Source organism: Mus pahari, chromosome 20 (assembly GCF_900095145.1).
Source record: "Mus pahari chromosome 20, PAHARI_EIJ_v1.1, whole genome shotgun sequence".
Classification (NCBI taxonomy): domain Eukaryota; kingdom Metazoa; phylum Chordata; class Mammalia; order Rodentia; family Muridae; genus Mus; species Mus pahari.
The window spans coordinates 18816372-18838705 of record NC_034609.1 but is presented as its reverse complement, the minus strand read 5'-3'; the positions used below and the strand labels follow the sequence as shown (position 1 = coordinate 18838705).

The 22334-nt window shown below is 40.1% G+C and overlaps 1 protein-coding gene across 3 annotated transcripts in view; it reads right to left on the bottom strand.

Annotated features, from left to right (window-relative positions):
• Window positions 1–22334, bottom strand: part of Rspry1 (ring finger and SPRY domain containing 1) — a 54495-nt gene that overhangs the window by 3800 nt on the left and 28361 nt on the right. For all 3 annotated transcript variants that reach the window (XM_021220330.2, XM_029532477.1, XM_029532478.1), the window contains 8 exons: window positions 21771–21837; window positions 20504–20635; window positions 18912–19027; window positions 17668–17811; window positions 8513–8624; window positions 5649–5751; window positions 5151–5303; window positions 1693–1797 (listed from right to left, as the gene is read on the bottom strand). In XM_021220330.2, the coding sequence (XP_021075989.1) occupies window positions 1693–1797; window positions 5151–5303; window positions 5649–5751; window positions 8513–8624; window positions 17668–17811; window positions 18912–19027; window positions 20504–20635; window positions 21771–21837 (932 nt within the window). The remainder of the gene's footprint in view (window positions 1–1692; window positions 1798–5150; window positions 5304–5648; window positions 5752–8512; window positions 8625–17667; window positions 17812–18911; window positions 19028–20503; window positions 20636–21770; window positions 21838–22334) is intronic.

Here is a 22334-nt window from a genome sequence, read left to right as displayed (position 1 = left end):
AGGTTTATAGACTTTATAAGAAGAGTGCTGTAGGTTTATAGACTTTATAAGAATAGTGCTGTAGGTTTATAGACTTTATAAGAACAGTGCTGTAGGTTTATTTTGCATGTGATATAGAGACATTTAGGTAAATTGGAACTACTTTCCCCCTGAAAAATGTTAAAGGTTCGCCAGTGAAAGTATCAGGGCTTAGTGCCTTCAGGAGGGAGGCAAAGGCAGAATCATAACCATTGCTATGGCAGGAGGAATGATGTCATTTCCATCTTCTCTAGGGATCACTCTTGTCATTCATTTTATCCTCATTTTCCTTCTTCACCACCACACTTAAAAGTAACTCTAACTTCTTTACACTCCTAACTACTGAAAAAGTTCAGCCTTTATACCATCTAACCGAATTGTGCTAAATACCCTTGTAATTCTTTGATTTTCTTTCCAACACTGTTTTGGATGTTCCAGAAACTTTGACCACATAGGATAATTACTTCTAAGTCTTTATACATCATCAATTGGTTCTTAAATGTGTTTAAGGTCATCAGAAGGGCTGAAGGGTTCCAAGATGAAGAAGATTAGATCCTATCATTAAGAAAGATGGAAAACTGTATGAAGGTATCAGACCTTTTTTTCTTCTTTCTTTAAATCAGTTTGTAAGGCCCTTATAACTAAATCATGCAAAGGTGTTTAAGCTGAGAAGTTCTGGGCTATAGGAGAGAAACTGCCATAGCTAAGGCAAAAGGAGACCTGCATGCACTTCTAACCCACTTCAGAAGACCCTGGGTCAAGGATCCAGTGTTGGCAAACTGTGGTCAAAACACCTGGGCAATAAGGTGACTAAAGATATGTCAAAACCACAGACACACATAGTGTTGGGATAGATGGGTGCAGGCAGCTTGTGTTGTCAACATTAGTATTGCTATCAACTGTTAGCATGTATCAGGCTAAGGCTGCCACACTGTTTGTTCTCCTGTATAATGTTAGTGGGGATGGCTTTCTCAGTTTATTTGCTGCTATGGTAATGCTTAGACATTGTCCTACAGGATCTAGGATGTCCGCTATGTTCCTTTCACAGGGCTGAAATTTGGTCATATGGAATGGGAGCTCCACCTTTTCAATGTTTAGGAATGTAAAGAAGCTGATGAGGAAGGTAACTTCAAAGTGACTTCCTTCCCAAGATACTGGGAAACCAGGTGTGGTAGTGCATGTCTTTAATCTCAGCACCCAGGAGGCAGGTGCAGGCAGATCTTTTTGAGTTTGACACCAGCCTCATGTATAGAGTGAGTTCCAGGACAGTCAAAGCTATACAAAGAAACCCTGTCTCAAACTCTGTGCCCCCTAATCTACTTTTGTATGTGTGTTTATCTGAGTAAACAAAAATCAATAATAATAATAATAATAATAATAATAACAATAATAATAATAATAATAAACAACCCCCCCAAAAGTAAATAAAAAACCCTAGGCTCTCCATATCAAACAGTTTGTTCTACTCCAGGTATTTTCTGGAAAGCAATAGATACTACTTGGCAACTTAATTCTTCATTTAGCCCACTACAGTCCTAATAATCTAACGACTCTGATGAATAGCTAACTCCTAATTAGCTAATTCTGCTAACTCCTCAGAAGTAGCTCAAGAGCAGATGAAATGTTGCTTGAATATGATGTGTGGAAGATGATCTAACAAGCAGAGTCTCTAACCTGTGTCCACATGGCTTTAGCTGTGTGTCTGCCACCTCATCACAACAGAGCGAACAGCAGTTCTCACGAATACTGACTTGCTTCAGCAGAGCAAGGCGCCTGTGCCTGAGCAAAACAATACAAATTTCATTTTGTTAATAAAGAGTCAGCAGTGGGGCACATGAAAGCTCTCAAAAGCCCTAAAAGGGAAAATACACTCCACAATCTTTGTTCAGTAAAGTTTTCATACATTTCAGCTTCAGCAGAGTGAAGGAGGTTTGACTGCCATTCTATAGACAAAAAAATAAAAAGAATAAAGTTCAAAGAAAGAAAGAAAGAAAGAAAGAAAGAAAGAAAAAGAAAGAAAAGATATCAAATTCAGATCTTTTCATTCTAATCCAGTGTTCTTTTACCAGCAACCATTTAAGTCCCACATACTGAGAACTTGGTGAGAAGTACAAGTCTTTCCCTGGGAAAGCACGGTTTTCACATAAGGTAAAGGCGTTTATGACTTGTATACTCCCTGCAAGTTTAGACACCTCTTCCATTATTCTTCCATTCAGAATGTATAGGAAAGCAGACAGGCAGAACTGCTCTCTGAAATTCACTTACAGGCTTGCTGTGTGCCTGGCATTGCCCCAGGCCCTGGTAATTCAGCAGTGAACAGGAGACCAAGTAAGTGCCCTTATCTAGGCATGGTAGCACACCACTAGAATCATCATTTGGGAGGCTAGGGCAGGGGAACCTCCATGAGTCTTGGACAGCTTGGGCTCTAGAGTTGACAGAGTAAAAAAAAAAGTGTGTGTGTGGGGGTGTGGCAATCCACAAACAAAGAAAGGGAACCAAACCAAACCAAACCAAACCAGGAAAAATATCTGCTTTTATAGAGCCTTTGTTCTAGTGTGACAGTGGGGGAGACAGAATTAAAACTGATTATGTTAAATGCTGAAGAATACCATGGTGAAAAATAAACTGGGAAAGTGGAAAAGAAGTGCTCCTGTGTGTGAGGTTCAGGGGTTAGAATAATGGCAGCCAAGGAGGGGCTTACTAAGCAAACTTTAGGAGGTGTGTGAGGGAGAGAGGACATGAGTCTTGCTATCTGTGGAGACCATTCTAGGCAGCAGCAACAGAGAAACTAGAATGAAAATGGGGTTATTAACAGATGGGTGAGGGAAGACCACAGGAGAAGCAGTATCCATTGTGGCTGACTGCTGTAGCTAAGGATATATGTGTTTCACTGTATGATTCTCTTACATTTTTGTATGTATTTGAATTTAAAGAGGTTAAGAATAAACACAAAAGAGAATAAACACAACATAAACAACACAATTCTAGATACTAGTTGCAACCCTCCTGCTTCAGCCTCTGTAGTACTTCAGATTATAGGTCTGTATGTGTGTCAAAAACTCTGTGTATCTGTCAGAGACAACAAAGTCTAGATTCAGAATGAAGTTGACCTAACATGTAATCCGTTGTTCCTATTCAAGACAGGACAAACGCGGAACGTTAAGTGAATAGTCAACCACAAAGCTGGCCATAAACGTTAACTTTTATTCTGGGATGCTTAGCTCTGAGGATGCAGGGAACTCATCCATAGATCAGTTGTGCTCTTCAGGAGATATATATGAGCCTCGTCTCAGGAAAAGCAGAGAGGATAAACAAAGGACTGAAGTGTCACAGATGAAAGGGAGGTGTCATTTCAGACTTCACCAAGAGCAACTAGAGTTTCCTTTGTCAAGTACCAAGACAAAATGTATAGAAACTCTGAGGAACTAACCTCAGATGCCTAAACACAATGGAAATGGACTTTACATTCTTAGACCATTGCCAGGGCTCTGCTGCTCTTACTGTCACATGTTCTAGTTCATCTGAAAGTGCCCACTCACTGAGACAGGGGGTAAGGTAAAGTAGGAGGGCAGCTTAGAGGCCTATGCTTTGCTTCAAAACAGAAGCCAGGCTTTCACTGCATTGTAGTTATATTTATGGGTATGACATATGGTTTAACATAAGCTATGTCCTGGCCAGTATGGTCTACTCAAATGGGGTTATTAACAGATGAGTGAGGGAAGACCACAGGAGAAGCAGTATCCATTGTGGCTACTTGAGGGACTATCTTACTAGTGTAACACTAGTAATTCAAATCCCATGCCTCATACTGGCTCAGGCAGCTGCCCTGCTAAAAAAATGATAAACTTTGGCTGGGTAATGGTGGCTCACATCTTTAATCCCAGCACTCAGGAGACCCAGCAGGTGAATCTCTGAGTTTGAGGCTAGCCTGGTCTACAGAGCAGGTTCCAGGACAGCCATGGCTGTTACACTGAGAAACCCTGTCTCAAAATACAATCAAAAAAAGCCAAACCAAACCAAACAAAAATTTATAAACTTTGGCTAACAATATGTAACAGCTTCAACAAGCAGTAATCACTGGAGCAGCTGGATCTTTCCCTTCCCTTAGCCCTGGCAATGGTCTAACAGACAACATTCATCTTAAAGGAAACAAGCAGGGAGACAATGCCAGTCTCAGTTTCTATCAAGTAAGGGCAATGAAGTTTTACCTGAGATGCATCCCCTTGTGTTAATGGCTGCAGAACAGTGGTAGCGTGTTTGCTATGTAGTTTAAACACAAACGAAGTTGTTTTCAAGAAATCAAGTCTGTTAACAATTTACTGATTTTTCCAATATTAAGGATTTTTATATAGATTCCAGTAAAGTTAGTTTGCATTTGTGTGTGTGTGTGTATATGTGTGTGTGTGTAAAAATGAGCTATATTTTTTCTGAATTTTATTTTTATTTATGTTTGAGACAGGTTCTCTCTTAGACAACACTGGCCTCAAACTCATAGAGATTCTCCTACCTCTGATTCGCAGTACTATCCCTTTTCTGAGTTTTACATTAATATTATTTAACTCATAAAAGGAATGTGGACATGCTCCTTCTTCTTCTTCTTGGGTCCTATGACACTTTAAATTAGTGGTCCTAATGTTGTAACCCTTTAAATATGGTTCCTCATGTTGTGGTGATTTCTAACCATTAAAATTATCTTCATTGCTACTTCTTAACTGTAATTTTCCTAGTTTTATGAATTGTAATGTAAATATCTATGTTTTCCAATGGCCTTAGGAGTCTCTTGTGAAAGAGTTGTTTGACAACTCCCCTCATTGAGATCAGCTGCTCTAATTAATAATGAAGCTATATCACCCACAATTTCATAGAGATCTCATGAAACCACCTGCTTTTGCCAGACAACACTTTTAATATTTTTTTTCAAATAATTTTATGATAATCATTAGCTTGTATGAATCTTTCTGGGATCTGTTTTACTAATTTGTATTTCCCAGAAAGTCAATGTTTTCAGTGAGAATACTTGTTTAAAATTGTTTGTTCAATGCTAAAAAAAAAAAAAAAAAATCTCCCATAAGTTGTTTTGATTTTTCATGAGATGCACATAACAGTCCGGAGAGAGCTGGGTAGACTCTTACCTTGGCAAAATTATCTTTTCTTCAGCTGTTAGGAAGGCGTAATCATTAAAAGTGCTAAATTTCATAGATGGTGGGTATTTGAATGGTCTTGCTCCAAAATTGAACTCGCATTGTTGGTATGACATGAAACTAGCTGCAGCAAAAAATCCAGATCTACAGATAAAAATGAGCAGAAGTCAGTAGAGCTTATAAAACCAAGTCATATACAGAGTCATTTTGCGAAAGTCAAAGTGAGTCAGCCACGATGATAGAAAGTAAGGGAGGCAGATTCGGTTTATGAACCTACACAGGTCGCAAGCCAGGGAAGCCCGCACCTTTATCTTTCTATGGAATATCAATTCTTATGTAATGTCAAACTCTCGGGCATTGAGGTCAGATCTAGTTAATTGAAATAAACCAATTTTTCATAAATGCTTAGATAAACCTTTTTGGGTTTTATCCTTGAGAAAAGTACATTCCATGAATTTACTGAATTTTCAACTGAGAGGAGCTACTTACACAGTGGATGAAAAGACTTGCTTCTCAGGAGGCAGCTGGTTGCCATTTAAAAAGAAGATCATTTGCTTTTCATTCAAGTCTAACAGGAACCCTACTGTGTCTCCTAAAAGACAAACCAAACACTGTTAGGCTTGTGCTACCCCGTCCTGGAAGGGCCTCAACGCCCTGCACTAAGTTTGTGTCTTGAGCCACACATTCAACACATTTATCTTTGCTTCCTGTGCAGCTTATCTGACATTTCCATAGCAGAGTTTTCATGTTTCATTAAAGGGAAAAAAGCTTCCATTTAAACTATGACAAGCCATCAGTTGTATTAGATGTATCCCAATTTCAAATGCTAAAATGTGAACAAAATGAACACGCTGGGAAAGATAAAATTATGTGCTGACTTGCTTCTCAGCAAGATTTAATCGCTTTTGTTTTAAAGCACCCATTCTCACTGATTTTCTAAATTAAGACTTCATTTTTTGTTCTTGTTTATAATGAAATATTGAAAAGCATTAAGTAATTTTACTCTTTGTTTTTTTAATTTTCTGAGACAGGTCTTTATGTAGCCTTGGCTAGCCTCAAACTGGCTATGGAGCCCACACTGGTCTCAAACATGAAATCCTTCTGTTTCAGCCTCCTGGATGGTAGAATTATAGGTACACATCCTACCATACCAAGCCAATCATGTTTTGTTATTGTTCTATTTTTTTTAATTATTGTTATATGTAAGTACACTGTAGCTGTCTTCAGACACCCCAGAAAAAAGCATCAGATCTCATTACGGATGGTTTTGAGTCACCGTGTGGTTTCTGGGATTTGAACTCAGGACCCTTGGAAGAGCAGTCAGTGCTCTTAACCGCTGAGCTATCTCTCCAGCCCCATTTTTTTTTTTTTTTTTGAGACAGTGTCTCTAGCTCAGACTGATCTTAAACTTGGTATGTAGTTAAACTTTTGATCTTTCCATCTTTACTTCATGAGCCATTAGGTTACCAGCTATATCACTATATCCAGATTACTCAGTGCTAGGGACTGAGCCTAGGGCCTCACACACACAGATAGGCATTCTCTCACCTGAGCTACATCTCCAGCCCCAGTGTTGTCATTTTTCATTATCTGGAAACTCGTTCAGAAGATGAGGTATAACAATGGGAAATATGTACATACCTACTATTTAAGTTCTTAAAAAATCTCTAGGGCTGGAGAGCTGGCTCAGCTGTTGAGAGCACTGACTGCTCTTCCAAAGGTCCAGAGTTCGAAACCCAGCAACCACATGGTCTCTCACAACCATCTGTTAACTCCACTTCTGTTCTGGCCTCTGTGGGTATACGTGAGGTGCACAGACATACTTGTATGCAAAATACCTACATACATTTATATGTATTTACATATATTTATTTATACACACCACACAATACACATACATACATACATACATACGTGTGTGTGTGTGTGTGTGTGTGTGTGTGTGTGCATGTCCTAGTTGGTTTATTTTCTGTGAACCTGACATGGACTAGAAATCATCTGGGAAGAAGAACCTCAATAGGGAAAACAGCTCCTATCAGTCCCTACAGGCCAATCTGTAGGGCATTTTCTTTGATGCAGGCGGTCTCGAGGGCTCAGCCCATTGTGGGTGTATAAGAAAGCAAATTGAGCAAGCCAGTAAACAGTGTTCCTCCAAAGCTTCTGCTTTAGTTCCTGCTTCCAGTTTCCTCAGTGATGGCTGTTAGTTGGAAGAAGAAGATGAAATAAACCTTTTCCTCCCCAAGTTGATTTTTGGTCATAGGGATCTATCACAGCAATAGAAAAACCCTAACTAAAATCTCTCTCTCCTCCTCCTCCTCCTCCTCCTCCTCCTCCTCCTCCTCCTNTTCTCTCTCTCTCTCTCTCTCTCTCTCTCTCTCTCTCTCTCTCTCTGTAGTATAGGATTAAAACTGCTTTGCACTTTTCTATTTTTTCAAATTCTAAAATAAGTGTATTCATATATATTTTCTTTTTTAAAAAAATTATTTATTTTGTATATATGGATACACTACCACTGTCTTTAGACATACCAGAAGAGGGCATCAGATCCCATTACAGATGGTTGTGAGCCACCATGGGGTTGCTGGGAATTGAACTCAGGACCTTTGGAAAAGGAGCCATTGCTCTTAACTGCTGAGCCATCTCTCCAGCCCCCAGGTATATTTTCTTACACTCTGATTTAAAAAAAAAAAAAAAAAAAAGACAGCTCTTAAGAAGCCAGGCATAGTGGTGCACACCTTTAATCTCAGCACTTGGGAAGCAGAAGCAGGTGTAGGAAGTGTGTCACTGGAGGCAGGCATTGAGGTTTCAGAAGCTCAAGCCAGGGCCAGTGTCAGTCTCTCTGATGCCTGTGGATCCAGATGTATAACTCTCAGCTATTCTCCAGAACATGTGTGCCTGTGTGCCATCATGCTCCCCACTATGACAATAATGGACTAAACCTCTGAACCTGTAAGCTAGCCCCAATTAAATGCTTTCTTTTATAAGAGTTGCCATGGTCATGATGTCTCTTCATAGCAATAGAACACTGATTAAAACAGAAGTGTATTTGTTTTATGTGACATGAGTGTAGGTGCCCATGGATGCTAGAAGCTGGAAATGGACCTCAGGGCCTCTGGAAAAGCAGCACATATGTTCTTAATCACTGAGCCTTCCCTCCAGCCCACAAGGACTTAATACTCTGAAATACTTTGCTTCAGAAAGATTTATCCCGGAACAACATTCACAATTGTGGCAGTAACATTGATACTAAGTTTCCTACTAAGGTATTTAAAGCCTATTGTATGTAATAAGTACCTGCTAGTAACTAGCTGTCCTAACCCAGGGGACAAGTTCAAATGGAGAAGAATGAATACCTTCCTTCCAGCATGGGTGCACATGAGGCTTACTTCTGGCATTGTACCAAATCAGCTGCCGGCAGCCATCATAGGCACAGGAGTATTCATCGTCCCCAATGCCGTATCCTTCCTAGAGAGAGACAAGGACCAGAAGATTAAGACTACCTATTCTAACCTGGGGAAACCTAGTAGGTGGCATTCTAAGCTCTTTTGGATAAGGGGAAAGCCTATGGTACTTGGAAGATAGAGAAAATTTGGCACAGAAGCCTAGTTCCAAGTAAATAGATACTAGCTTTGCCAACTGCAAGTTGCCAAGTGCTTCCTTTGTTGCAGGCATTTTCACACTTGTGAGTTCATTTAGTTTTTACTAGCACCATGAACCTTCTGTCATTCCTGTAAAAAGGAAACAAGCTCTTGAAGGTTAGTCAGCTTCTTTGTAGACTGGTCCTAAGAAAAGTAGATTTCAGTTTGGACTTAAACTTCCAAGGTCTCTAGCCTCGCCATTTCCCAGTGGTCAGGCAAATGCCTTTCCTGAATGCGGTGGATTTAAGATGCCCACACCTCAGATTTTATGAGTCGACATTCAGCTCAAAACTATTTTGAAAATAGTGTGATTTGAATATTATACAGGATCTCAATTTCTTTTTTTTTTTTTAACTTGATACCTTTCAATTATTGCCCAGAATATTAACATAAAAGGGTGAATGAGAGCCAAGCACAGCTAATCCCAGCACTCAGGAGGCAGGGACATGTCTAGGAGGGTTCAAGGTACCTGAGACCCTGTCTTAATGAATAAAGAGGGTGAGCAAAATCTTGTTTTCAGTGTTTGTCCACAGATAAATAAATAAATAAGTAAATAAATAAATAAATAAATAAATAAACAAACAGGGACAGGGAGAAGGTTCAATGCGTAAAGGCACAGGTTGCCAAGCTTGACAGCCAGTTTGATCTCTGGTACCCAAATGGTGAGAGCAGAGCACTGACTCTAGCAAGCTGCTCTCCAGCCTTCACATGCATGTCAAGGAGCACGCAAACTACTCCTGTCTAACAAAATTAATAAATTATAATGAAATTATGTGTTTTAAAAAGGTGCATTTTAATTTTTATGTATATATGTGTGTGTGTGTGTGTGTGTGTGTGTGTGTGTGTGTGTGTACCTGTAGAGGCCAGAAAGGGGTCTCAGATCCCTGCATCTGTAGTTATAGTTGGTTACAGGCTCATCCAAACTCTGGGCCTCTAGAAGAGCAGCAACTGCTCTGAACAACTGACCCAGCTCTCTAGCACACATAAGAATAGTTTTTAAGGAAAGAAAAAAATTAGAAATAGAAGTATGGAAGAAGTAGATGGAGGAGATGGAGGAAGTCAAACCCCTGTTATCTTTAAGCACCAGTGATAAAGAACAAAGCTAAAGGGGATGAAAGAATGGTTAAAGAAAAATATTACAGTTGGGCGTGGTGGAGCACACCTTTAATCCCAGCACTTGCGAGGCAGAGGCAGGCCGATTTCTGAGTTCAAGGCCAGCCTGGTCTACAGAGTGAGTTACAGGACAGCCAGGACTACACAGAGAAACCCTGTCTCGAAAAACGAAAAAAAAAAAAAAAAAGAAAGAAAGAAAAAAAGAAAAAGAAAAATATTACTTTCTAATGGCCGGTTTGTTCTATGTGATAAGTTAACAGTACAGTCAGCATATGGACTGGAGAAAGATTTAACAAATTCCCTAACTCTAATATATTGAATCCCAAGGTGATAGCTCTGAATTAGAATTAGTTCTTCGGGCTGGAGAGATGGCTTAGTGGTTAAGAGCACTGACTGCTCTTCCGAAGGTCCTGAGTTCAAATTCCAGCAACCACATGGTGGCTCCCAACCATCTGTAATGAGACCTGACACCCTCTTCTGAAGACAGCTACAGTGTACTTAGATATAGAATTAGTTCTTCATGTGCACTATGCAGACACCTTTAACGCCAGTACTCAGAAAAAAAAAAAAAAATGAAGTGAACTTGACCTAATTGTTTTGCAGAGAATTTCAGTAGCCTGCTACAAACAACACCTTGCTAACCCTTCCTGAAGCTGAACAAATCAGTAGCAAATTCGAGGCCCCAGACTCAGACCTCAGCTCCAAAACCTCAACCGGAAACAAAATAAATCCCAAACAAACACAGCTCTCAAATGTTAGTGTTGAGAAGTAGGCAAAGGCAAACAAGTTTTCATTATCTTTACTTACTTTTTTAAAGGTGTGTGTGTGTCTGTGAGAGAGAGAGAGAGAGAGAGAGAGACAGACAGACAGACAGACAGACAAACTATGGCGCTCATGAAATCAGAGACAATTACTTTTGGGAGCTGGTTCTCACTTCCCATCAAGTGGGTACCAGGATTGAAATCAAGTCCTTCATGCCTGGCAGCAAGTGCCTTTCACTGCTGAGCCATCTTGCTGGCCCCATTTATCTTGCTTTCTAACAACCTGGATAAATTCTTTGACAGAACATTGGAAAGTAATTCTAGAAGACTGCTAGCTAGTCACGGAGGTGGTCAATGCCTTACAAGATCCTCTGGGTGAAACTACGGCACAAGAGGAAACTCTGAATTCAATTTTAATCACAGATCAACTTCTATAGAGCTAAGAAGCCTAGTGGAGGCCGGGCGATGGTGGCGCACGCCTTTAATCCCAGCACTTGGGAGGCAGAGGCAGGTGGATTTCTGAGTTTGAGGCCAGCCTGGTCTACAGAGTGAGTTTCAGGACAGCCAGGGCTACACAGAGAAACCCTGCCTCGAAAAAACAAAAAACAAACAAACAAAAAAACCCAACAACAACAAAAACAAAACAAAACAAAAAAGAATCCTAGTGGAGATGAACTTTGAACTTATATCTTAGAGTAAATTAGATGTATTTATGCTTTCTTTCAACTTAAAAACATTTCCAGTAGGATTAACATTAGCTTTATTTGGCAATGTCACATTGCCAAAAGAATAGGATAGCTAGCGTGATACTCTGGTATTCATAAATTTCCTGTTTCTTAGTCACCTACAGTATAGCAATTATTAAGAGAAGTTTATTACAGCTTGTCACTGGTGGGGTAGTTTGAATCCTTTCCTCATGCAGTAGAAAGTCCTTTTTTTTCGTGATGCACAATATCCTCAAGCCTTTCTACTATTCAGCATATCGGGAAGACAGTGTCCTGTGGTACAAGTGAACTAACAGGCTCTTCCCATCAGTCTCCCCACTTTCCCAGAGTGATGGGTAAGGCTTACTTGTGGCAACAGTGCTGGCTACATTCTAGAGAGAATAGCCTCTCCAAACACTGGTGATTTTACTTTCTTTTTCTAGATTCTAACATTGCCTTACAGTCTATTTCCTATGATTTTATTTTATTTCCTAACAGGCTTCCAAGTCATTCCTTTTCTTTCTGTGACTTATAGGCTCATCTTAAAGATGCTATGACAATGTAAGGAATATTAGGTGCCTTTAGGTAAATCTAATTTCCTCCTCCTTTTCATGTTGAGTTGGATTCTCACTTTGTAGCCTCAGCGTCTACAATGCTGGGAGTACAGGTACTAGTATCATGGCCTCATGTACTTTTAATGCCTATCTAAAAACATACATATTATTAGAATACAATACATGTATATATTGCATTGTATCTAATTCAGGTTAAACATATCCTTAAACATCTGTAATTTATTTTTTGAAACTGTTTTGCTACCTAGCCCTGGCTGACCTAGAATTCACTATCTAGACCAACTTTGTGTTGGACTGATGGCAATCCTCCTGCCTCTGATTCCTAAGTGCTGGGATTATAGGTATATGTTATATATGTGATAGCATGCAGTCCAGATACCCTTGGAGACCAGAGGAGGGCACAGGGTCCATGGAAATGGAATTAGAGATGATTGTGACCTGCCATGCGTGTGCTGGGAATCAAACCTGGATTCTCTGGAAGAAAAGCAAATGTTCCTAACAGTTGAGCCATCTCTCCAGCACCCCTACCTTTTTGAGGTTTATTCTATTAAATTATTTATGTACATGCATACATGTACGTATGTATGTATGAATGTATATATGTATGTATACATTTATGTGTATATGTGTGTGTGTGGGGGTACCCACAGAGCCAGAAAAGGGCATCAGACTCCCTGGAATGGAGTTACAGGTGGTTGTGAGCTCCCTTAGTTGGGAACTGAACTTAGGTCCTTTGGAAGAGCATCAAGTGCTCCAGACTTCATTTACTTCTTTATAGTAAAAAAAAAAAGTCCATATAAAATTGTTTTTACTTCCAGAATTTAAAATGTACAATTATTATAGTTTTTCTCCTCTTCCTCTTCTTCATCCCTCTCCTTCCTCCTTTGGTTTTTATTTAAGACAGGGTCTCTCTATTATGTAGCTCTGGCTGTCCCAGAAAAAGCTATGTAGAACAGGCAGGCCTAGAACTCAGAGATCCATCACTCTGTCTTCTGAGGGCTAGGATTGAAGGTAGATGCCACAATGTCCAGCTCTTCTTTAGGTTCTCCTGTAGCACAGGCTGGTCTTGAACTGGCTATGTAGTGTTGAGGATTGGTCCTACTGCTTTGTCTTAATTTGCCTCCCAAGATCACACAGGAATCTGCATGTTCAGATCCTGAGGGTCCCTGTCCCCAATTGGTTTTTGATTAATTAATAAGAGCCAACAGCCAATGGCTGGGCAGGGTGAGAGGTGGGACTTTTAGGATTCTGGGGCAAGAAATGCAGAGGAAAGAAGGAACGGAATCATGGAATCAGAGAGATCAAATTTAAAAGCTTCACTGAAAGATAGCATCCAGCAATGTAGGTGCAAAGGGAAAGCAGCCAGGAGGGCTGCCCAGAAGGAAACGGCAGCAAAAATAAAATACATATTTAGAAAGCATTAACTCAGGAATACCAGAGGAGAGCATGTGTAAGCTGTGGGGAGGTTTGGAAGTGCCCAGTCACTGAGCTAGTCAAGGTGTATCAAAACATAAAGGGTGTGTGTGTGTGTGTGTGTGTGTGTGTGTTTTCATTCCCAAATTTAGAGAACTCTGGATGGTGGCAAGAACTTCAATTCCTGCCAGGAGCTCAGAGCTGATTAACTTTTTACCACTACAATGTAGCAAGGCTAACTTTGAATTTCTGATTCTCCTTCCATCTCCCAGGTTCTGATATTAGAGACATGCATTACTATGTCTGCCTAGCACTCCATAGCTCTTCCCACAGCCCCCTTCTCTGAGTCACTATGTATCTCTGGCTGGTCTGAAACTCTGACTTCCAACTCACAGAGATTCGCTTGCCTCTGCCTCCCCAGAGCTGGAATTAAAGGCATGCAGCATCATGCTTTTTCCTCATTTGTAAATGGAAAAGAATGTGAAAGACCTATTACATTGGATGTTTATGAGAAGACAAAAGATATTTTAGACAAACCAAACCATATCTTCAATCCTTAAAATGCTCCATCAAAAAATACCACAAAACAAAACAAAACTATCTTGTAGGAGACCTAAGAACTATCCTGAAGCTTTTCATTTTAATGCTCCATATTTGAGCCCAACGCTTTATCTCTTTAAGACTGAAACCCATGAAATAAGAGTTAAAAGAAAGGCTCTGAAAAGAGACTGCAAATATTTTGAAACAGGTGTATCCATAGAATAACTTACCCCTTAAAACTGCAGGTTGTCTATACAAGTGAAAGAGTAATACAGAATAATACCATGGAAACAAAAAACTTACTTTTGAAAACAGACATCCTATCTGACCTAAACAGTTTTCTAATAGGAACTTAATTAGTTCTTGAATCAGGCAAAATAATTGTCTCTTCATTAAAAAAAAAAAGAGGCAAAATGGGGGCTAGAGAGGAGGCTCAGAGTTACGAGTGCTTCTTTCTCTTGCGACCTATTGATGTCCTCCTTTGGCTTTCCAAACACAAACTAACGTGCACATAGACACTCACCCAGAGAGAGAGAGAGAGAGAGAGAGAGAGAATGAATTTAGAGGGCAAGAAAACATTCTTTTTAGTTGTAATTTCAGGTGCCAAATATCTACAACTGATAGTTTTAGCCACAAACTTCACTAATCATTAAAAAAAAAAAAAACAAAAAAACCAAAAGAGTAACCATCCCTGTTATTAGTGTGACTGCTGAAAAATTCCAATAGAAAACTATAGAGAGAAGGTACCTCCATGGTTCCATCCCTATTTTACTTTAGTTGTAGACTACTTTATCATTTTTAAAATGAAGAGACTGAATAACTCTTCCAAATTCTCCTCATTTTTTAGGAAGAAAGTAAAGATCTGTTGTAAAATAAGAATGGTACTGAATTCCCAAGATTTATTCTTTATTTCCTTTCTCAGTCCCAATTTCTCTCATTTTTGAAATGTTTATGTGGGGGAAAAACCACCTTAAAAAGGGTTGTAGAAATTAGATGACAGACTCAAAAGAAGGTTTTTGTTTGTTTTTCTTTTCTTTCTTTTTTTTGAGACAGGGTCTTGTAACGTAGCTTAGGCTGGGAGACTTACATCATCATGCCTAGCTCAAGATTATTATTGCTATTGTTACTGCTCGTTTATTTTTGCAAGACAGGGCTTCTCTGTATATCCTTGGCTCTCCTGGAACTCACTCTGTAGACTCAAGAGATCTGTCTGCTTCTGCCAGTGCTGGGATTAAGGATGTGCACTACCACATCTGACTCAAGATTATTTTATTTTTAAGATTTATTTATTTATTTATTTATTTATTATATAATGTTATGCCTGCATGTCTGCCTGCATGCCAGGAGAGGGCAACCAGATCTTATTACACATGGTTGTGAGTCACCCTGGGAATTGAACTCAGGACCTCTGGAAGAGCAGAAGTGCTCTTAAGCTCTGAATCATCCAGACCATCCCTTCCACCTTCAAAAAAAAAGTTTGTTTTTTTTTTTTTTTTTTTTTCAAGACAGGGTTTTTCTATATAGCCCTGGCTGTCCTGGAACACACTCTGTAGACCAGACTGGCCTCGGAAACAAGACAATGGAGTTGTTCTCCAAACCTAGTAACTTCCAACTACACAGCAGTTAAAAACAATCTCCAGCTTCCAAACACTACAGGTTCCCAAAGAAAAACACCGGCAGATTGGGGTCTACACAGCAAGAGCTCAGACCTTCCTTGCCTTGGTCACTATTACTCTTCTTAACAAATATTTTCTTTCTAGTCTAGGAGTTTTAAAAAATATTCCTGGACAAAGCTGAATTGATTTCAAATAGCTTTTTTTTTTTTTTCAGACTTAATTCACTTTATTTTTCTGGTATAAAAACCCTATGTGGTAGCCAAAGCTGAAGATTGGGTGCTCTGAATGGAGACTCTGGTGTGGGTTTTCACAAGATGGTCAGTGAGTTCCTGATAAGGAGACTTGGTGAAGAGCCTCTTTCCAGAGGTCTTGGAGAGGGCATCAAAGGTGGCCTTAGCACAGGAACAGAGATGATATCAGTGCCTCTGCCCCAGATGAGACATACCAGTACCGAGCCACAGTGGCGTGTCCCCTTGCGTGGGATGATGTGGAGCTTCCCAATTTTGTTCCCATGGTAGCATTCTCTCTACACAGGGATGACAGAATGTTTGGCTAAGATGATGGCCCCTCAGACTGCAGTGGCTATCTGCTTAAAGCACTTATTGCCAAGAGCCAGATGGCCAGTGTAGTTCCCAATAGTGACAAAAGCCTTGAAACTGGTCTGCTGTCCAGCCCAAGTCTGCTTCTGCACTGGCAAGATCTTAGAACCTTATCCTTTAGGGATGCTCCCAGGAAAAGTCAGATGCCTTAGTGGGCAGGGAGAACAGGTAGATCTCTTCTAGAGGCTAAACATTCACGTTCTTGACCTGTGGTGGGGATTCACTCCTTGTCTTTAGCTTTACCTCCAAAAGCCCCGTGGCATCAACTATGATTCTACCTTAGCTGCCGAGCCCTTTGAGGAAGCTGGCTAGGCCTCCCAAGGACTGAGGGCCCTTCCTGCTGCACCGGCACCACTACCATCTGATGTTTCCACAAAGAAGGAAGCTCAAATAGCTTATAATTTGACCAACAGAAGAAAACCAATTAGTTTAGGTGTTGAAAGGTATGTCTGGACAGGTGTGGTGATACAGGCCTATGATCCCTGTACTAGGGAGGCTGGAGCAGAAGGAGTACCATGAGTCTGAGGTTTGGGACATATAATGATCTAGGTTAGCAAGACTTTATCTCTACACAGGAAACTATCCATCTAAAGGAAAGACCTGTGACACTCCCACACTCAGTGGTGTCCCAGACTTCCCTTTACTTCAGCACTTTCTATAACAGAAGGAAAACATTCAAGTAAATGTGCCCATTAGTTACAAGGTAAAAGTCAAATGAGAAAAGTGAGTCAATAGTTAATGTTATGCAAAGAGAATTTGTACAAGGCTCCTTTTTTTAAAAGATGCATTTAAAATGTTATTTATGTGTCCATTAGTGTGTGTGTGTGTGTGTGTGTGTGTGTGCGCACGCCACATGTGTGTGGAGCCCACTGAGGAAAGAAAGGGTTGTTGGATTTCCCAGAACTGAAGTTACAAGTGATTGTTAGCAGCCTTATATGGATAGTAGGAACCAAATTCAGGTTCTCTGGGATGAGCAGGAAGCACTCTTAACTGCTGAGTAATCTTTCTGGCCCCCTACAAGTTTCCAAAATTTAATCTCAAGTTAAAAATCATCTGTTGCCAGCCTGGTGGTGGTAGTGCACACCTTTAATCCCTGCACTGAGAAGGCAGAGGCTGGTGGAGCTTTGAATTCAAAGTCAGCCTAATCTATAGATCGAGTACCAGGACAGCCAGTGCTATATGGAGAAACCCTGTCTCAAAAACAAAATAAAACAAAACAAGAAACAAAAGAAAGAAACAAAAACTTATCTGTTGTCACAATGTGATAACTGCGTCCCAGATTTGGTCAGGACTACAGTGAAGCCATAAAGACAAATCTCTAGGTAGGAAATTAAGATAAACTTAAAATTCAAGTGAAAACCCCAGAGGCTGAGGACATTTCCACTTGTTTCCCACTTTAAATGGTACAGTGAGTCACTGTCAAGAATCTGGCACCACCTAGTTACTAAGCAAACCTATCTGAAATATAAGCACATCTGACTGAGTATCTCTAACTCATCCACCAAAAGCAAACTGCTGTTGCTTCCTTTGAATGACCCCAGTTACTCACGTGGTTGAGAAACTTGCTGTCTCGAGTAGCCCAGCCAATCTGCATGACACCAGAAGTGACCACTGTTACTTCATAGTACCACACCCCAGTGTCCACACAAAAAGTGCAGCGTACACTCTCAAAGGAGGAGGCGTCACAGCGAGCCTGGAAGAACCAAGGAGTACAAATCAATCCAGCAGTGTCTGAAGACCACCAAGTAACTGGCATAGGGAAGGATGGATGGAATTTTCCTTATTTGAGCTCCTGGTGGGATACCACTGTCCATCTTCAGTGAAATAATCCTATTATTATTTCAGTATAGAATTTCAATATGGCTGCAACTATAAGTAGTCAAAGCACCTGGCTTTGTTTTTCAGTTCTTAAGAAAGCTTGCTTTGAGATCAGAATGTTTACACATGCACAAACATTGCCTTCATAAGATAAAGATGGAAAAGGGTAAAGACAGGGTACCTACATATAGTCATTTGGCAACCACTGTTCAAACTGTACTTCAATCCTGAAATGCTAAATGGCACTTTCCTATATGTGCACCTGTGTATTCCCACCAACCTGCGTCACACAGTTGGCAGTATTCAACATGAGAACGGAAAGTACCAGGTCCAGTAGTATGGCTACATAGGCATTTACAAAAGGAGTGGCTTCTTCAGGAAACACTTGTCTTTGTATTTTTAGTTAAATAAAATGGCAAAGATTAAAAACAGATTAGAACTAGAGAGCTGTCTCAGCAGTCAAGAGTACTGGCTACTCTTCCAAAGGACATGGGTTGGATTCCTAGCACCAACATGGTGGCTCACGAACTCCCGTTAACTCCAGATCCAGGGGACCAGATATCTTCCTCCAGCCTCCACAGGCACCAGGCAAGCAAATGGTACACAGACATACATGCAGGCAAAACAATATACATAAGATAAAGGTTTTTTAAGGTTTAAAAACAGATATACTCAGCTAGGACTGTAACTCAGTAGTAGGACATTTATTTAGCAATAGTGAGCACTACAAACCAACAATCCAGACGTAAGTAAGCCAGTCAACAGGCACTGAAGTGCTGTAGCAATAACATGTGAGAGGGAAGAGTGGATAACATCTGGAAGCATTCCCTATCCCTACCACTTTTATCTCAATTACTCCTTGGGTATAAGAAAAGTTTCTGCCCATTCCATTAGACACTGCTTTTGTTCTGAAGCAGGGCATGAAAAGTGGGAACAGAGTAATTTTAGCCCTCAGAAGGTCTGTGAAAGCTTTACCTCCAAGCCGTGAGGTGAGATCTTCAAGTACTCGCTGACATCATTGCTGTTCAGCATGGCCCTAATGTTATTCAAGTCCACTTTCTCGTAGGTTAGTTGTCTACCTTCTTTTAAAACTGCAAAAGAAAAAGTGGTCATGTTTCCTAGGGCAGGCTGTGATGGTTTAGAAAAAGGGAAAAAGCTACTGTCGTCTTGGGCTGCCATACTTGTCAAGGAATGAGAAACTGGTAGGGCCTAGCATCTGAGCTTCACTGTTACATGGTCTAAGTAAATGCCCAAAAGGGCAGCACTTTGAGTGCGTTGTTTCTAGTCCCTGTATCTATTATAGTTTGCATAGCAAAATTCAAATTACAGGTCTCATTCTGTAGCCCTGACTGGCTTACAACTTGCCATGTAGAACAGGCCATTCTAGAACTGATAGAGGTCTACCTGCCTCCATCTCCCAGTACTAAATTAAAAATGTGAACCACCATACCCGGACCATTAGTTGATTTTGTTTTTTTTGAGCCAGGATCAAGTGTAGTTTGGTTTAAACTCACTATATAGCTGAGGATGACCTTGAGCTCCTGTCTCTTGCCTTTGCCTCTCAAATGCTGAAATTGTACCTATGTGTCATCATGCCTAGCTTCCAAATTGCATTTACTCAAAACTAGTCTTTAGCTAGAACTAGACAGGCTATATTCCATGTTAGAGCAAGAATTTGACTTTTTGTGTTCAACTGCTTTAGCACAGAGCTAGCAATAGAGCTAGGCAATGATAAATAAATGTGGTTTGTATTCCAATAGCCCTTGGAGGAAAAAAAAGAGAAAAAGTTAAAAATAACTGCCACAGTCTAAGTAAGAATTAATTTGAGTTTGAAGATCATTTGAGGGAAAGAGGAGAGGACAAAGAAGGTACGTGGGCTGGGAATGTTTTCTATCATGAGCGAGGCTCTAGACTCTATCCCGAGCCTTGAACATTAAATTAAATAATAAAAAAATAGGTATTCTGTCCTTTTTATATCCTTGCTTCCCTGACTGGGCTATTTCTTCTTCCTTCCTGCCATTGAGACCTCTGAAACTATGAACCAGAATAACTCAATCTTCCCAGTAGGTTGTTTATGTCAGACACTTTGTAACGTGACAATAAAAACACCACATACACACACATAAAAAGAAAAGACAGAGAAGAAAGTACAAATATGAACAGGGCCAGAGTTGGAGCTAACAGAACCTAGCTGGAAGGCAGTAAGGAAAGTGTGTATTAGAAAAGTCTTAGACAGAGCTATATAGTTAAAGGTCTATGAACCCAAGAATGCTGAAATTAGAAGCATTCTAGTTAACTCACATCTGAAAGGTGCCTAGGATACTTTTCTATTAGGGTATAGAGAAGCTTATTAAGAAGCTTATGATCCTACTGAAGACAGGAACTTAGAAATGTAAACAGATTTTGGCTGGTGAGATGGCTCAGCAGGTAAGGGCACTTGTCTAATGAGCTAAAACCCACATGGTAGAAAAAAGAGAACCAACTCCTGAAATTTGTTCTCTAATCTCAACACACATGCATACCCACCCCCCAGCTCACCATTTTTAATAAGGACAATCCTCACTTACAGAGATTGTCCAAGCTCCACTGGGCACAGAAGCCAACTTGACGTTTCAGATAATCAGGATCATCAGCCCACAGCTCCAATGTGACTAATCGGTCACTAATACTGGATTCAGAGATAGTCAATTTATTTTCACCTGTTTGGAAACATGAAATATTTAAATAACAATGAAAGAGGAGGATGAAGATGTGTAGTAGATTAGTGGTGGTACGGAGTGAGGGAGACAATAGAGAATTTGGGGATTAAATTTCTGCCAATATTTCCTTCCAGGGATAACATAACCAAAGAACTATAGCTACTATCTGGCAATCTCAATGCTATTTTTTTAAAGATTTATTTATTATTATTTTGTTTTGTTTTGTTTTTGAGACACTGTCTCTCTATGTAGCTCTGGCTGTCCTGAAACTCACTGTATAAACCACGGTGGCCTTGAACTTAGAGAGTCACTTGCCTTTGTATACTGAGTCCTGGGATTAAAGACATGCATCATAACATCCAATTTAAAGTTTTTTATTTATGTGTATGCATGTAAGTTTGTGTATGTGTATGCCATATGTGTCTGAGTGTCTGTAGAGGCCAGAAGAGGCTGTCAGATCCCTGGAGCTGGAGTTACAGGTGGTAGTGAGATGCTCAACAATGTTGGTGCTGAGAACCAAACTCCAGTCTCTTGAAGAGCATCAAGTGCCCTTAATCATCTCTCTAAACTCAACACATCACTCCATTATGTTTTAAAATTATGTGCGAATGTGGTTTATGTACGTGTTTATGCCTGTGTGAATATATGCACATATGTGAGGCATGCATGGAAGCCAGAAGAGGGTACTGTGTGTCCTCGTCTATCAGTCTCCAGAATTCCTTTGGCAGGATCACTCCATGAACTGGGGGTTTGCATTTTCTTGACTGGGCTGGAAGCCAGCCAGCCTGAGCAATCCTCTTGTCTTTGTCTGCCTCAGAGCTGAGGTTACAGGCATACATAGGATACCTGGCTTCTTACTAAGTGCTGGGATCCAAAATCAGGTCTTCATGATTGCATTGCAAGTACTCCTAACTGCTAAGCCTTCTCTCCAACTCCCATTACTAAAGTTTTAGTTATGAAAGTAGTGATAATCACCATGCTTGGAATCTTAGTTGAGAACAATCTTTAGTTTTGTTCTTGATATACTTAGCTGGTCTTAAAACAAGAAAGTGTGTACATTTGATGGAGTTCAAAGTGTAGGCTCACTTTTTTATAACCAACAAAGATCATTAGTGCAAGAAGTCACTATACCTACTTGTCTGGGCAAACTTTTCCAGTGCAATCAGTGCAAAAAGCATGACTGTGGGGTGGGATTGTAACTTCTGAAAGACAACAAAAGATAAAAACAAAAGTTACCCCCTGCAGAGGCAATATCAAATTCATGTTCTATTTAATAGATGGCAGTCTATATATTTGGAACAGCAGAAAAGTCACTTTTATTCAAACTCTCAGTTGGCCATTTGGGTAATGGAGAATCAAGATAAGAGTCTCTTAATCTATTTTTTAAGTCATTTATTGGTAGATATGGATATTTCAGCAGTGTCTCATTGTATTAGGGCTTTGTTAAATAAAATACCATTGATGCTTACATTCATTAAAACAAGCCAAAAGGAGCCAGGCGTGGTGATGCACGCCTTTAATCCCAGCACTCGGGAAGAAGAGGCTAGCCTGGTCTACAGAGTGAGTTCCAGGACAGTCAAGGCTACATGGAGAAACCCTATCTCAAAAAACCAAAAAAAAAAAAAAAAAAAAAAAAAAAAAAAAAAAAAAAAAAAAAAAAAAGCCAAAAGGAAAATTAGAATTTTATCTAAAAGTGACC